The sequence below is a fragment of the Mustela nigripes genome, chromosome 9, assembly GCF_022355385.1.
Source record: "Mustela nigripes isolate SB6536 chromosome 9, MUSNIG.SB6536, whole genome shotgun sequence".
NCBI classification, from domain to species: domain Eukaryota; kingdom Metazoa; phylum Chordata; class Mammalia; order Carnivora; family Mustelidae; genus Mustela; species Mustela nigripes.
Window position 1 is genome coordinate 42,890,188 of NC_081565.1, and position 16,378 is coordinate 42,906,565.

The following is a 16,378-nucleotide window of genomic DNA, read 5'->3' on the forward strand; positions in this document are numbered from 1 at the left end:
GCACTGTTTCATTCATTCCACAAACATTTATTGAGTGTTTATTTTCTTAGACTCTGTGTTGAAGAAAGAGGTTATCAGAATGAATAAGACACAGTCCAGATCCTTTGAGGATGTATAGCCTCAGAGGTAGACAAACATCCAAGTAGGTGCTGATAATATCATGTAGTCAATATAGTGATATACGCAGTGTGCTCTGATAATGGAGTAATTCACTCACTTAGCTCAGCCCAGAATAGGTCAGGGAGGGAAGTTAGGGTTATTAATGGTGGATTAAAGGATACCTGAAGTAGATTTTATTTTTTTTAAAAGATTTTATTTAATTTGACAGAGAGAGAGATCACAAGTAGGCAGAGAAGCAGGCAGAGACAGAGGGGGAAGCAGGCTCCCTGCTGAGCAGAGAGCCCAATGCGGGGCTCGATCCCAGGACACTGAGATCATGACCTGAGCCGAAGGTAGCGGCTTAATCCACTGAGCCACCTAGGCGCCCCTGAAGTAGATTTTAAAAGGTGAGAAGTTACAAAGTAAATAACAGGGGATAGAACATTCAAGACAAAGGAATAAATAGTAGGAGCAAAGGATTGAGCATGACACAGTTTGATTTACCAAAAAGGGGGTGAGGTGTGGAGTACCACAAGACGATTATTATTAGACTGTAAGGATAAAGATGATGAGGAGTAGGAGAGGAGATGGACAACATACAGGTCAGACTGCAGAGGGACTATAATGCCATGCAAAGATTCTTAAACTTTATCTCATAGGTCATTGGGAGCCACTGTTAAGCAGGAGAATGACACAGAATCAATTTTACATTAAGTTACTCTAGCAACAGAGTGGTAGATGAATCTGAGAGGGGACAGATTGGAGGTGGGACAACCAGTTGGAAATCTACTGTACTGTAATAAGTCAGTAATAGTAATAGGTAAGAAATAATGAAGTCCTGAACTAATACATAACCTTCTAACAAACCCCCCTGTGCTTTTATATCCATAATTCAGGATGTTCACATCTACTGTAATAGGTCAGTAATAGTAGTAGGTAAGAAATAATGAAGTCCTGAACTAATACATAACCTTTTAACAAAACCCCCTGTACTTTTATATCCATAATTCAGGATGTTCACATTATAGCAGAAGAATAAAAAAAGGCATGTGTTGAGATCTATCTATCTATATTTAATATGTACTATTATATTCTAGATTTTTTTCCACATTAATCAAAAAGGACAAAGAAGGTTAGAAATCAAAAAAGAAAACAGAAGCTAAAATTCAAAACATTCTACTTATCTTAGAACTTGCAATTAATAATAAATCATTGTGCTTAAACCAAGTTACTTTACTGGAAACACAAATTGAATGTTGTTTAAAAATTTAAATTGAGAAAGAGGAAAATTGTTTAGAAAGTTTCCCATAAAGTATCTAAAATCAAGACAATCCTACCAGTTGTGGGAATTTGAGTAACTTTTCTGAGCTTCAACAAATATGAAAGGGCTTATAAGACTTCAAAAAGTTCTTGCAAAGATCACATAGTACCCAGTAGAGGTACGTAATTAATCAATAGTAGCTAATGCTATTATTCATACATCAAGAAAAATGTAAATAAAACTAATATACTACATTTAAAACTGAAGTTAAAAATTTATTTAGGAATTGAACACCCCTTTTCCCTGCTATGAGTGTTTCTTTAGCCATAATAGATATATACAAAAATGTATACTATTTACAATTATCATATGTAAATCATAAGAATATATAGTCAATTCTTGCTAATCCACGAGCACATAAATACCAGTTTGCAGTTAATCTGGGATTAGAGTGTCACGAAGAACCCACCTTTCTCATCCTTATTACAAAGAAGCTGGTAAGAAAACTACAACACCCAATCTCTGCCCCCCCAACCACACATACACACTGTAACTCCCAAACAGCCACCAAAAGCATTTCCACTTAGTTCAGACCCCAGGCTCCCACAAGTGTTCAAGTCCCTTTGGCTCTTCAATCCCACAGCTGGGGAAAGTTGGAAAAGGAACAGAATTATCAGTGCTTGCTACCTCATTACTAAGACCCCCTTAAGAATTAATTCTTTCTATTTATGACATGATTCTCTCTCCCATCTCAATTCTTATCCCAACTGATTGATAGTTGACATATTAAGGAGGTATAAATTAGAAATCTGTAATAACTTTCAAATGTTTTAGTTCATTTTTTAACAAAATGATTTGCAAAAACAAAATAAATTCTTGTCACCATATAACCATTTTAAGTTATTTTAAGTTTTTAGTCTGCTTAAATAATTTAACAGTAATTATAATATTTACTATTATAGTATAGTTAATCATTTTAGTAGTTATGTTAGGGAACTCATTAAGAATTAAATAATAAATCCCAGGGAAATAGTCCCTGAGACCCAAGTTAATACTAAGTCAATATTGCTATATCTGTTATTATACATTATAAAAATTCCAGAAAAATTACCTTGGTGTTCCTCTAAATCCATGTCCAGTTGTCTAATTTCTTCATTGAACTGATTTATTTTTTCTTTTATTTCTGTTAACCTATTGAAAATATTATTTAATAAATTTATGACAGATAATTTAGAAATTCAACAGAAACATTTAATGATGATATTAGGAAATCTTTTCTAAGTTGCAAAAATAGTATCTGTATATAATATGCCCTATTCTGAAGACAATATGTAAATTTAGAGAGAAAGATAAAAGATCTTTCTTTAGGATTCATATTTAGAGTGTAAGTATGTTCTGAGCATGTTAGGTTGCATGATTTCAAAAGCAAACCTTTCCCCAACATTCTTTTGAGCTTACTTTGTGGTATTAAAGTGAAAAATCTTTAACAACCTTCTTTTTTGTTGGTTTGTACAAACTGAACTAAAATGGCAAATTAGTCTCAAAAATTAGAAATAAGAGAAAATTTACCATTGATTGAAGATTATATAGGTTAAAATTTTAACAAACAGCATTTGTACTTCTTACAAAGCTACAGTAATTAACATAGTGCTGTACTGAAATAAAGGAAAATATATACAGCAACAAAATAAGAAATGAGACCCTGTATCTATATACAACTGATTTTTGACAAAGGTGTCAAAATAATTAAGCAGGGAAAGAATATTAAATAGTATTTGTTGAAAGAATATTTCAACAAATGTTGCTGAGACAACTGGATAAGCAAAAAGAAAAAAATAAAACTGAACTCCTACCTCACACCAGATACAAAAGTTTACTTAAAATGGATCATAGCTCTAAACATTAGGGCAAAACTACAAAATTCTAAGAATAAATCAGAGGCATATATCTTCCTGATTTTGGATTAGGAAATGGTTTCTTAGATAGGTCACCAAAACCATAAGCAACAAAAGAAAAAATAAACTAGACATTATCAAAATTTTAAAACTTCTGTGCTTCAAAAGACATGACTTAAGAAAATAAGAAGAACCCAGAGAATGGAAAAGAAAGTTTGCAAATCATTTATCTGATAAGAGACTTGTCTCTTAAATTCTTAAGCTCAGGAAAAAAACTGAAGGCTGCTGGAGCGGCAGAGGAAAGATAGGCTGACTGGGTTATGGACACTGGGAAGGGTATGTGCTATTGTGAGTGTTGTGAGTTATATAAAACTGATGATTCACAGACCTGTACCCCTAAAACAAATACATTATATGAGACTTGTCTCTGGAACATATAAGGATTTCTCACAATAATAAAAAGATAAACAACCTAATTAAAAATGGGGCAAAGGAGGGACACCTGGATGGGTCAGTCAGTTAACGTCACCAGATTGAGCCCCACATTGACTCCCTGCTCAGCACAGAGACTGCTTGAAATTCTTTCTCTCCCTCTTCCCCCACTCATGCATGCACTTGCCTTCTCTCTCTCTCTCTCCCTCTCTCCCTAAAATAAAAAATAAATCAGGGAGGAGTAGGGGACCCTAAGTTCATCTGGTCCCCAGAATTCAGCTAGACGGTTATCAATCAGTCTGAACACCTATGAAATCAACTGAAGATCTGAGAATAGAAATGCTGCAATTCTACCAACAGAAAAGTGACCACTTTTGGGGAGGTAGGAGATATGGAGACATGAATCCTGGGCGATATATTGGATAGAGCAAGGGGAGGGAGCTTTTTTTAAGGAGGGTGCTTTCTTAAGGAGGCTACTACAAAGTATTAGAGCAAAGGAGTGCAAAATTGGAACTTCTAGAAGTCTGCTGTGTTGGGGGAAGTCCCTAGCTTAAAGGTGCTTAGTGATGAAGCAGGGCAGAACTCCAGGTGGGAAAGCAAGGTCTCAGGAACCCTGGGTTCACAAAAAGAATAGGGGTGCCTGAGTGCAGCAGAGTTCCTAGGCATCAGAGTGGGGAAGCTGACTGAAAACAGTGAATCTAGGTGCCAGCTTTCTGCTCGGTGTTGCCATAAACTGAGAATCACTACGGAATCACACAATTGCTCTCTGGATAGGGACCCAGCAAAAGCCAGAAGTGCAGGAAGATCCCCCCTCCCCATCCCAGGACAAACAGTATAAATCTATACCACAGGAATCCAAAAAGTCCAGAGACTCAAAACTGGGTTGCATGCCTGAGATAAAAACTCAGTCACAGTGGCGCCTGGGTGGCTCAGTGGGTTAAAGCCTCTGCCTTCAGCTCAGGTTATGATCCCAGGGTTCTGGGATTAAGCCCCATATTGGGCTCTCTGCTCGGCAAGGAGCCTGCTTCCTCCTCTCTCCTCTCTCACTGCCTGCCTCTCTGCCTACTTGTGATCTCTGTCTGTCAAAAAAATAAATAAAATCTTAAAAAAAAAAAAACACCTCAGTCACAGACTGGGTGAACACACTATTCAAATGGAGACAAAGACAAGAGTGACTGACTGCTTTCCTTTGGGGGCTCACTGAAGAGTCAGGGGCACAAACTTCAGCCCCAGGGCTAGAAAATGGGGCCTCACCATTTTCATCCCCCTCCTTTGATGCTGAAAGACTTCAGGGAGCAAAACAGCACCACACAGGCAATCTGAAGCCGCTTACACTGAGCCCTACCCCCTGGCAATGGGGGTGCAATTCCAACAGGGCAAGGACACCTGAGAATCAGCTCACAGGCCCCTACCCCAGAAGAATAACTGGCTAGCACAAAGTTTACTAATCACAGATAAGTTGCAAAACTTCAGCTCTTGGGGAAAATAGTATATAGCATTTGTGGTTCCTTTTTTTATTATTATTCTTTAGTTTTTCAGTTTTATTTTTTCCAGCGATTTTCTTATTTTTTCATTTCTTTTTTTAATTCTTTTTTTAAAATTTAATTTCTTGTTGTTGTTTCCTTTCATTGTATTTTATTTTTCTATATGCATAATTTTTTTTCTTTCCTATTTTGGGATCTAGTTTCTTTTAACAAACAGAACAAACACACCCAGGATCTAGTTTGTTGTTTTGTTCTGTTTTACTTCTTGTTTTATTTTTTTTCTTATTTTGTTTTGTTTCTGCTTTCTTATGGTTAGTTTTGTTTGCTCTTTTTCTGGTGTTGTTATTTTTGTCTTCTCTCACATTCTTTTCTATTCTTTTCTGGACATAATGAGACAGAGAAACTCACCCCGAAAGAAAGAACAGATATTGAAACTAGAATTCAAAATAATGATTATAAAGATGTTAGCTGGGCTTGAAAAAAAAAAAAAAAGCACAGAAAACACTGGAGAATCCCTTACTGTAGAAACAGAAGAAATAAAATCTAATCAGACCAAAAACAAAAATGCTATTAATGAGCTGCAGTAACAAATGGAGGCTCTAACAGCTAGGATAAATGAGCCAGAAGAGAGAGTCAGTCATATAGAAGACAAAATGATGGAAAATAAGGACGGTGAGAAAAAGAGAAAAACTACTGGATCACCAAAGGAGATTTCAAGAAATCTGTGATACTATAAAGCAAACTAGTGTCTGAATAATAAGAGTCCCAGAAGACGAAGAGACAGAGAGAGGGGCAAGAAAGCTTATTGGACAAATTATAGGTGAGTACTTCCCTAATCTGGGGAAGGAAACAGGCCTTTAAATCCAGGATGCACAGAGAACCCCCTCAAAATCAATAAAAACGGGTGAACACCCTGACATATAATAGTGAAACCTTCAAATTTCAAAGATAAAGAGAAGGGGCACCTGGATGGCCCAGTGGGTTAAAGCCTCTGCCTTCGGCTCAGGTCATGATCCCAGAGTCCTGGGATTGAGCCCTGCAACAGGCTCTCTGCTCAGGGGGCAACCTGCTTCCCTCCCACTCTCTGCCTGCCTCTCTGCCTACTTGTGATCTCTGTCAAATAAATAAATAAAATCTTAAAAAAAAAAAAAAGAAAGAAAGAGAAAGAGAAAGAGAAAATCCTGAAAGCAGCTCAGGACAAGAGGTCCTTAACCTAAAATGGTAGAAAGATAAGAATGAAAGCATATCTGTTTACAGAGACCTGGCAGACCAGAAAGGACTGGCATGATATACTCAATGTGCTAAATGGGAAAAATATGCAGCCAAGAATACTTTATCCAGCAAGGCTGTCATTCAGAATAGAAGGAAAGATAAAGAGTTTCCAGGGCAAACAAAAACTAAAGGAATTTGTGGACACTAAACCAGCTCTGCAAGAAATATTAAAGGGGATCCTCTGAGCGAAGAGAGAGCTAAAAAGGAATAAGGACCAGAAAGGAACAAAAACAATACAGAAACAGTGACTCTACAGTTAATACAATGGCATTAATTCATATCTTACAATAATTACTCTGAAAGTAAATGGACTAAACTCCAATAAAATGACAAAGGGTATCGCATTGGATTTAAAAAAAAAATAAGACTCATGGATATGTGGTCTCAAGAGATTCATTTTAGACCCAAAAAACCCTCCAAATGTAAAGTGAGGGGTGGAAAACTATGTATCATGCTACTGGGACATTAGCTAAGAAAGCTAAGGTGGCAATTCTTATAACAGACAAACTAGATTTTAAACCAAAGACTGTAATAAGAGATGAGGAAGGATGTTATATCATAATAAAAGGGTCTATCCAACAAGATCTAACAATTATAAATATCTATGCCCCTAAGTTGGGAACAGACAATTATATACACCAGTAAATAACAAAATTAAAGAAAAACATTGATAATACCGCTATGATAGTAAGGGACACCCCACTCACTGCAATGGACAGATCATCTAAGCAGAAGATCAACAAGGAAAACAAGGAAACAAGGGCTTTGAATGACACAATGGAACAGATGGACTTCATAAATATATTCAGAACATTTCATCCTAAAGCAACAGAATACACATTCTTCTTGAGAGCTCATGGGACATTCTCCAGAACAGATCACATACTGGGTCACAAATCAGGCCTCAACTGGTACCAAAGACTGAGATTATACCATGCATGTTTTCAGACTACAATGCTTTAAAACGTGAACTCAATCACAAGAGAAAATTTGGAAAGAAAACAAACACATGGAGGTTAAAGAGCATCCTAGTAACTGGGAAATTAAAGAATTTTTAAAATACATGGAAATAGAGGTGCCTTGGTGGCTACGTTGGTTAAGCATCAGCCTTTGGCTTAGGTCATGATCTCAGGGTCCTTGGATTGAGCCCTGTGATGGGCTCCCTGCTTAGCGGGGAGCCTGCTTCTTCTTTCTCTGCCTCTCTCCCTGCTTGTGCCCATTCTCTCTTCCTCCATGGAAATAAACAAAATCTTTCTTTTTTTAAGATCTTTATTTATTTATTTGACAGAGGGAGAGAGAGATCACATTTAGGCAGAGGGGCAGGCTGAGAGTAGGGGGGAAGCAGGTTCCCCGCTGAGCAGAGAGCCCAATGTGGGGCTCGATTCCAGGGCCCTGAGATCATGACCCGAGCCAAAGGCAGAGGCTTAACCCACTGAGCCACCCAGGTGCCCAATAAATAAAATCTTTAAAAAAGAAATACATGGAAACAAATGAAGAGAGAGAACTATATAGCAATACAGGCCTTTAAGAAGCAAGAAAATTCTTCAAATACACAACCTAACCTTACACCAAAAGGAGCTTAAAAATAAAAGCAAATAAAGTCTAAATAAAAGAATAGCAAACAAAGCATCGTATGGTTATTCTTTCTTTTATTAATGTCTTTCTTTTATTAATCTTTTATTGATTTGAGGATGTTGAACCACCCTTGCATTCCAGGAATAAATCCTACTTGGTTGTAGTGAATAATCCCTTTAATGTACTCTTGGATCCTATTAGTTAGCATCCTGATGTGAGTTTTTAAATCCATGTTCATCAAGGATATTGGTCTGTAATTCTCCTTTCTGGTGGGGTCTTTGACTGGTTTGGGGATCAAGGTAAGTCTAGCCTCATAGAATGAATTTGGAAGTTTTCCTTCCATTTCTATTTTTTGAAAAAGCTTCAGAAAAATAGGTATTAATTCTTCTTAAAATGTTTGGTAGAATTCCTCTGGGAGGCCATCCAGCCCTGGACTCTTGTTGGTTGGGAGAATTTTTTATAACTGCTCCAGTTTGTTAAATGATGGGTCTGTTCAGGTTTTCTGTTTCTTCCTGTTTCAGTTTTCATAGTTTATATAATTCTAGGAATGCATCCATTTCTTCCAGATTGCATAATTTGTTGGTATATATAATTGTTCCTCATGTGCTCTTATAATTGCTTGTATTTCTTTGGTGTTCATTGTGATCTCTCCTCTCTCATTTATGATTTTATTTATTTGGTCCTTTCTCTTTTCATTTTGATAAGTCTGGCTAGTAGGGGTTTATAGATCTTATAGATTCTTTCAAAGAACCCATGCCCAGTTTTGTTGACCTGTTCTACTGTTTTGGGTTTTTTTTAAGATTTTATTTATTTATTTGACAGAGAGAGAGATCACAAGTAGGCAGAGAGGCAGGCAGAGAGAGAGAAAGAGAGGGAAGCAGGCTCCTTGCTGAGCAGAGAGCCCAATGCGGGGCTCGATCCCAGGACCCTGAGATCATGACCTGAGCCAAAGGCAGAGGCTTACCCCACTGAGCCACCCAGGTGCTCCTCTACTGTTTTTCTTTTATTTCTATATCATTAATTTCTGCTGTAGTCTTTATTGTTTCTTTTCTCCTGCTGGCTTTAGGCTTTATTTGCTATTCTTTTTTCAGCTCCTGTAGGTGTAAGGTTTGGTTGTCTATTTGAGACTTTTCTTGCTTCCTAAGAAAGGCCTGTATTGTTATACACTTCTCTCTCTTGATTTGTTTCCATGTATTTCTTTTTTAAAGATTTTATTTATTGGGTGCCTGGGTGGCTCAGTGGGTAATGGCTGCACATTTCTGAATACATTAAAAACCTCTGAATTGTATACTTTAAATACATGAATTGTATGGTATGTATATCTTAATAAAGCTATTTTTTAAGACTAGGGGCACCTGGTTAGCTCAGTTGGTTAAGCTTCTAGCTCTTGATTTAAGTTCAGGTCATGATTTCAGGGTCGTGAGATCAAACTCCACATCGGGCTCAGCACTGGATGTGCAGTCTGCTTAAGATTCTCTCTTTCCCTCTGCCCTTCCCCATACTCACCTTATGCTCTCTCTCTCAAAAATAATAATAATAATTACACTACACTGTGGCTCTTAACTAAACATTAAAATAAACATTTAAAGCTGTAAATAAGATTTAAAGCTGCATCAACAGTACCAGTATGAACTATAGGAAAAAATAACTGTAACAATATGTACCTACTGCAGGTTTAGAATGTAATTTAAAAGATGTGAAATAGATGGAAAATGTCCTATTATAAATGTACTTACTGTCGCTCCATGCTGGCTATTTCCTGATTATCTTCTTTAACCTAAAAAGGCATAAAAAGAAAATAGTACTTAAAGAACTACTCATTGTTAGAATACCTTAAACATAATTTCGTTTGAAGGTATGCTGTACTAAAATGCCAAATGTAGTCTTTTTCTTGAAACCTATTTTTTAAAATTCAACCTTTCAAGTTAAAAACACATCATTAAGGAACTATTCATAGATTCTTCCTTCATCCTCAAAGGAAGGGTGATGACTGATACAGCTATACCCTCCACATGGCACCATGAGGTTAACATGTCTTCAGGCCAGGAACAGTTTACATAAATATCCAGGATTTTCAGGATTTCTGAGACTGTCTCCCCTCATCCTCTCAATCCCCACACACAAAGCAGAGGTTGCCAGATTTAGCAATACCCATTACAACTGAATTTCAGGTAAACAAGAAATAACTTTTAGGGCATGTATATATCAACATCCTAATATACCATGCATACACACACACACACACACACACACACACACACTCTTATTCAAAACATTATTCACTGCTTTCTGAAATTAAAATGTAAATAGCTATTCTGCATTTCATTTGACAATCCTATCCCAAGATCACATTCTCTGTCCCCTGCCTCCAATGATCTCTTTCCAAGGAACTTCAGAGATTTTAGATTTTAATACCTTCCTGGAATGATTCTGATACTTAAATAGCTCCCAAGTTGATCCTAAGGTTCTTTCAAACCATTTGGGTTCAACCTAAGACCACAAAAGAGGCTCATCTGTACATTTCCGATAGGTGCTGTTCCCAAATATATTTGCATTTCTCCTAAGGGCCCTATAGTTAGGGTGTCTCATTCTAAAAAACACAGTAATTATAACTTGGTGCTAAATTAAAACTAGGCTTGGGTGGTAATAAAGCTACTGAAAACATGTAACACAACTTGGTGACATACTGTGATTTAACAGGACATTTTAATTTCAATCGTTTCATGAAGACGCTGATAATAATAACCACAAAAATTCATTAGCCTTGGAGCACTTCATTTTCTAAATATGAAGCCCCAAACAAATAACGGAACAGAACTTCAGTAAGATCATGTAATTGTTTACTAACCAAAAAAAGGGCTTTCAATTTCCTTAGTGGATCCAAAAGATGAAAAAATGGCCAAAATGTACATAATGACCATATAAAATTAGGACTTAAATCAAGAAACAGTTTATATGAGAAATGACTTTCACCCAGCTTTTCTTGGTCAAATAGTTTATCTCAATTTAGATAAAACTCACTTTTTACTCTTTTTTTAAGACAATCAACTTACTGGCATTCTGTTCAATTCATATGCCTTAAATGAAAGAAATCAATACATTTACCACACCTTGATATAGTAAAATAAGTATTTTTGTTTTTTCTACCTGCTTAAGTAATCTCTCTCTTTCTTCCATTGGAGATCCCATGTTTTTGTCTTCAGCAATCATTTGGTCTCGATGGGACTCCAATTCATAAAGTTTTTCATGCAGCAAGACAGCCTCCTGTTTTACCTGAGAGTGTGCTATTTCCTGAAGGGCACAAAAAGAAGAAGAATTTAATTAATATTTTATCAGAAACTATTCTCATATAAGTTTATAAGAAAAAGGAGAATTTAAACCATCAGCATTTTTAAATAGAGATATCAAATATCTATAGTACTCAATGATGCTACAAAGTACACTTGTAAATTGGAATTAAAATACACCCCTTTTCCTTCATAAGTTATTTTCAGTCTAAGATTCATAAGAACATGGTAATTTATTTTTTCTTCCAAATATAAAACCTGAACAAAGATAAAATATCTCTACCAATGGAAAGATAATAAATAAAATGTCACAATGTATGTACAACTTTTTTTTTTTAAGATTTTATTTATTTATTTGACAGACAGAGATCTCAAGTAGGCAGAGACACAGGCAGAGAGGAAGCAGAGAGGAGGAAGCAGGCCCCCTGCCGAGCAGAGAGCCCGATGCAGGGCTCGATCCCAGGACCCTGAGATCATGACCTGAGCCGAAGGCAGAGGATTAACCCACTGAGCCACCCAGGCGCCCCAATGTATGTACAACTTTAACCACAATATTAAAGTCTAAAGAACTGATCTCTAGAGGGAATATATTTTCATATATTTCATATAATATATGTTATATTCATATATATTTCATTTAATATATTATATATATATATATATTTCATACACACACCCACACATATAGTCATATACATACTCTAATACAATGTTATATAGGTTGAACTGTATCACTCAAAAAGATATAATGAAGTCTTGGTAATCTCTGATACCTATGAATATGACCTAACTTGGAATTGGGGTCTTTGCCAATTTAGTCAAGTTAAGACAACGTAATTAGGGTGGACCCTAATGCCCTAATCTGGAACAACCATTGTCCTTGTAAGAGAAGACATACAGACAGAGACACAGGAGAATGCCATGCAATGACACATGCAGAAACTGGTGTGATGCAGCTAAAATAATGAATGCATGCCTAGGATCAATAGGCACCACCAGAAGCTAGGAAGAGGTCAGGGAAGATTCTAACAGAGTCTCTGAGGAAACGGCTCTGTTGATACCTTGATTTTAGACTTCTAGCCTCTAGATCTGTTAGGAAATTTCTTGTTCTTTATTACAGCAGCACGAGGAAATTAATACACAAGAGTAGAATAGTTGTTGTATATTCAACACTATTCTACTGTTCACAAAGAGAAAATAAGGGCTGTGGTAACTTTATTAGACAACCAAAAGAGCTAGTGTTGTTGATAGTGATGAGGAAAAGGGAGAAAATGGCATTTGAAGCTGTTATTTTTTAATAACTTATTCTGTGCCAAGCACTATATTCCATGTTCTTTATATACTGTATCTAATCCTCAAAACAACTCTATCAGATAATATCATCATCTGTTTTACACATAAAGAAACTGAGGATCTCAGATCTAAATAATTTTCTATATTAACCAACAAAAAAGTGAATGATGATATCTGAAACTAGGTCCACAGCATGAATAAGACCAAATTTTTAAGAGGCAAGACTTCTTCTTTTTTTTTTTTTTAAAGATTTTATTTATTTGTCAGAGACGGAGAGAGAGCGAGGGAGCACAGGCAGACAGAGAGGCAGGCAGAGGCAGAGGGAGAAGCAGGCTCTCTGCCGAGCAAGGAGCCTGATGTGGGACTCGATCCCAGGACCCTGGGATCATGACTTGAGCCGAAGGCAGCTGCTTAACCAACTGAGCCACCCAGGCGTCCCACGAGGCAAGACTTCTTTTTTGAAAGCCAAAGAGAAGGAATCTTTTCATTTTTAATTTTTTATTAACATATAATGTATTATTAGCCCCAGGGGTACAGGCCTGTGAATCGCCAAGTTTACACACTTCACAGCACTCACCACAGCACATACCCTCCCCAATGTCCATAAGCCAACCACCCTCTCCCTGTCCCCCTCCCCTAGCAACCCTCAGTTTGTTCTGTGAGATGAAGAGTCTCTTATGATTTGTCTCCCTCCCGATCCCATCTTGTTTCATTTGTTCCTTCCCTACCTCCCAAACCCCCCACGTTGTCTCTCAAATTCTTCACATCAGGAAGTTCATATGATAATTGTCTTTCAAAGAGAAGGAATCTTAAAAGGAAAAAGTAAATTAGTGGAAATCTTTGAAAGTCTACTAAAAAGCATAATATAGTGGCATATATATCTGGCTCAGTTGGTGGAGAATGGGACTCTTGATCTCAGGAATTGTGGATTTGGGCTCCATGTTGGGTGTAGAGATTATTTAAAAATAAAATCTTAAAAAAACCCTCATCATATACATAGCTCAAAGTAACAGATTAGGTTCAGGTGAAAAGGCGTGATAATGAAATACAGATATTTTGGGGTATCCCCCTTTTTTTAAAGATTTTATTTACTTGTAAGATTACTTACTTGTAAGTAAGATTTTATTTACTTTATTTAGTTACTCTGCCTACTCACAAGCAGGCAGAGAGGCAGGTAGAGAGAGAGGGGGAAGCAGGCTCCCCACTGAGCAGAGCCCAATGTGGGGCTCAATTCCAGGATTCTGAGAACATGACCTGAGCAGAGGCTTAACCCACTGAGCCACCCAGGCTCCCCATAGTTATCTCCTCCTTCCTTTTGCTTAATCATCCTAAGACTTGTTCGAATTTCATCTCAATAAAACTATTCCTCAATAAAACTCGTGCTGATCTTTCACCTGTTTTTTCCACTCCATGATGAACTAATACTTAGCACAGTAATGAGCAAGCACACAGTAGATATTCAATATATACTAGATGAGTGATATTTAACATAATGTTTTCTTGAAGAAGAGGTTAAAAAAAAAATACAAGGAACAGAACTAGTAACTTCTATATATATATATTTTTTAATATTTTGTTTATTTGAGAGAGAAAGAAAACAGGGAGAGGAAAAGAGGGAGAGGGACAAGCAGACTATGAGCTGAGCGTAGAGCCCAACACAAGGGCTTGATCTGAAATCAAGATCTGAGCCGAAATCAAGTCAGAGCTTAAGTGACTGAGCCACCCTGTCGCCCCACTACTTATATATTCTTGATTTGAGATAAATTTTTATAAAATTTCACGTTACTGTGCTGATGCCAAAACGTGGCATCAATACAGTGGCATCGATACAAACACTAAATCCAAGGACATAGCTTACACCTCTTCCTGCAGAAACTAAATATGCCAAGAGAAATAAGACCTGACATTCCCCACACACCCTAAAACAGATAGTAAGGAATTCTGCAGCACAGCTGTGTTAATACTAAATGTGGTCCTTATTCTTTGAAGCATATTTCTATTACCAGAGATATAAAAAAAATAAAAATTATATATATTCACACATAGACTATCTGTATAGAAAGCCATCTTAATAATGTTTTTTAAGGATTTTATTTATTTACTTGACAGAGAGAGAGAATGAACGGGGGGGGGGGGGGGGGAAGAGCAAGGGGAAAGGGAGAAGCAGGATCCTTGCTCAGCAGGGAGCCCAATGTGGGCCTTGATCCCAAAACCTCGGGATCATGACCGGAGCAGAAGGCAGAGGCTTAAGTGACTGAGCCGCCCAGGTACCCCTTAGCATTTTTAAGCAAACTACCTTTTCAACAGCAAATTTACGAAAGAATTACAAAATACTCAAACTTATTTCTTGTGCAAGAAAGGGTAACAGCACTCCTGTCAATCTACAATTGTTACTAATCCTAGAATCATGACACCTACCTGAATCCAGAGGAAATCAAGAAAGATAGGCAAGGTTTGAGGTATAGACAGTACACTGAAGTGTTAAGGACTTGAAAAAGGTAGTTCACAGAAAAAGATATACATTGGCCAAAAAATATATAAATAAATAATTTCATGTATTAAACTAGTAAAAATGGAAAAAGTGAATAATGCTTGCTATTGAATGCATGGGAAAACAGGCACTCTCATACACTGAGTCTAGAAGTAGTAAACAGAACCACCTCTTTGGAAGGGAATTTGCAGCCTTACATTTTAGAAGTGTGTATTTATCTTTTGATCCATTGCAACAAATTTATCTGATGACACAGCCATTTAACTCTGTATAAAATGCATTGTTTCACTGCAGCATTGTTTATAATCCCCCAAAACTAAAAAACATGTAAAGAACCTATTCATCTACAAGGCTGTGTTCTAGTCATGCAATGTAACACAATACAGTAATTTAAAATAATGAAGGAGGTCTCTGAGAGCTGATGTATATAGACATTCAAGAGAGAATGTTAGGTGAAAACAAACAAACCAAACTGCAGACAGCATATTAAATGTGAATCTCACTTGAGGTTTTCCACAACAATAAAACCAAGATAGGATAATAAAATTGTTGTAAAGACTAAATGACAAAAAAAAAAAAAAAAAGACTAAATGACAATGCTGGTGATCTATGTAAAGAGCTCAAAAAAAGCACAGAGTAAGTGTTCAAAAAATACAAAGTAGTTCTGTCTGGAAAGAGGGAAAAGAAAATTTTCACTTTCATCTTATTTAATTTTTTTTTAACTATAAACATGTTTTTTTTAATTAAAACTTTTAAATGAACAAATAGCAAATAGCAAGCATTTATATCTTTAAAGTGATGAACTGATTTCTCTCCCTCTTCACTTCTTTTTAATCTCTTGTTCATGTCTTTAAATTACCGTTAGATTTTGCATGCCTCATCAGGGCAGAATGATTTTGTACGCAGTAGGAACTCAATAACTGAATCTAATTTCTCTCTCCCTCTTCAATTCTTTTTAATCTCTTATTCATGTCTTTAAATTACCATTAGATTTCGCATGCCTCAGCAAGGTAGAATGATCCTGCACACAGTAGGTACTCAATAACTGAATCTAATTTCTTACCAAAGTAGGATATTTGTGGTGCTGAATGGGAAAAAAGTTATACCCCTCTTAGTAAACTACTAAATAAATACATACTTGAATGAGTTCCTTTAATATATTCAGCGGAATTATCTTTTGTAGGTGAGTAATATAAAAACCCTTATTTGATTTTATACTTACAGCTTCCAAGCTCTCTTTTTTCATGTTCAATGAGTCTAGTTGTTGCTGAAGTGTGTCTAACTCCTAA

The 16,378-nt window shown here is 36.5% G+C and overlaps 1 protein-coding gene across 2 annotated transcripts in view; it reads right to left on the reverse strand.

Annotated features, from left to right (window-relative positions):
• The window catches only part of IFT74 (intraflagellar transport 74), an 85,868-nt gene that overhangs the window by 34,674 nt on the left and 34,816 nt on the right, over positions 1-16,378 (reverse strand). For both annotated transcript variants that reach the window (XM_059411542.1, XM_059411543.1), the window contains exons 12-15: positions 16,312-16,374; positions 11,166-11,309; positions 9,755-9,795; positions 2,472-2,551 (exon numbers count right to left, since the gene is read on the reverse strand). In XM_059411542.1, the coding sequence (XP_059267525.1) occupies positions 2,472-2,551; positions 9,755-9,795; positions 11,166-11,309; positions 16,312-16,374 (328 nt within the window). The remainder of the gene's footprint in view (positions 1-2,471; positions 2,552-9,754; positions 9,796-11,165; positions 11,310-16,311; positions 16,375-16,378) is intronic.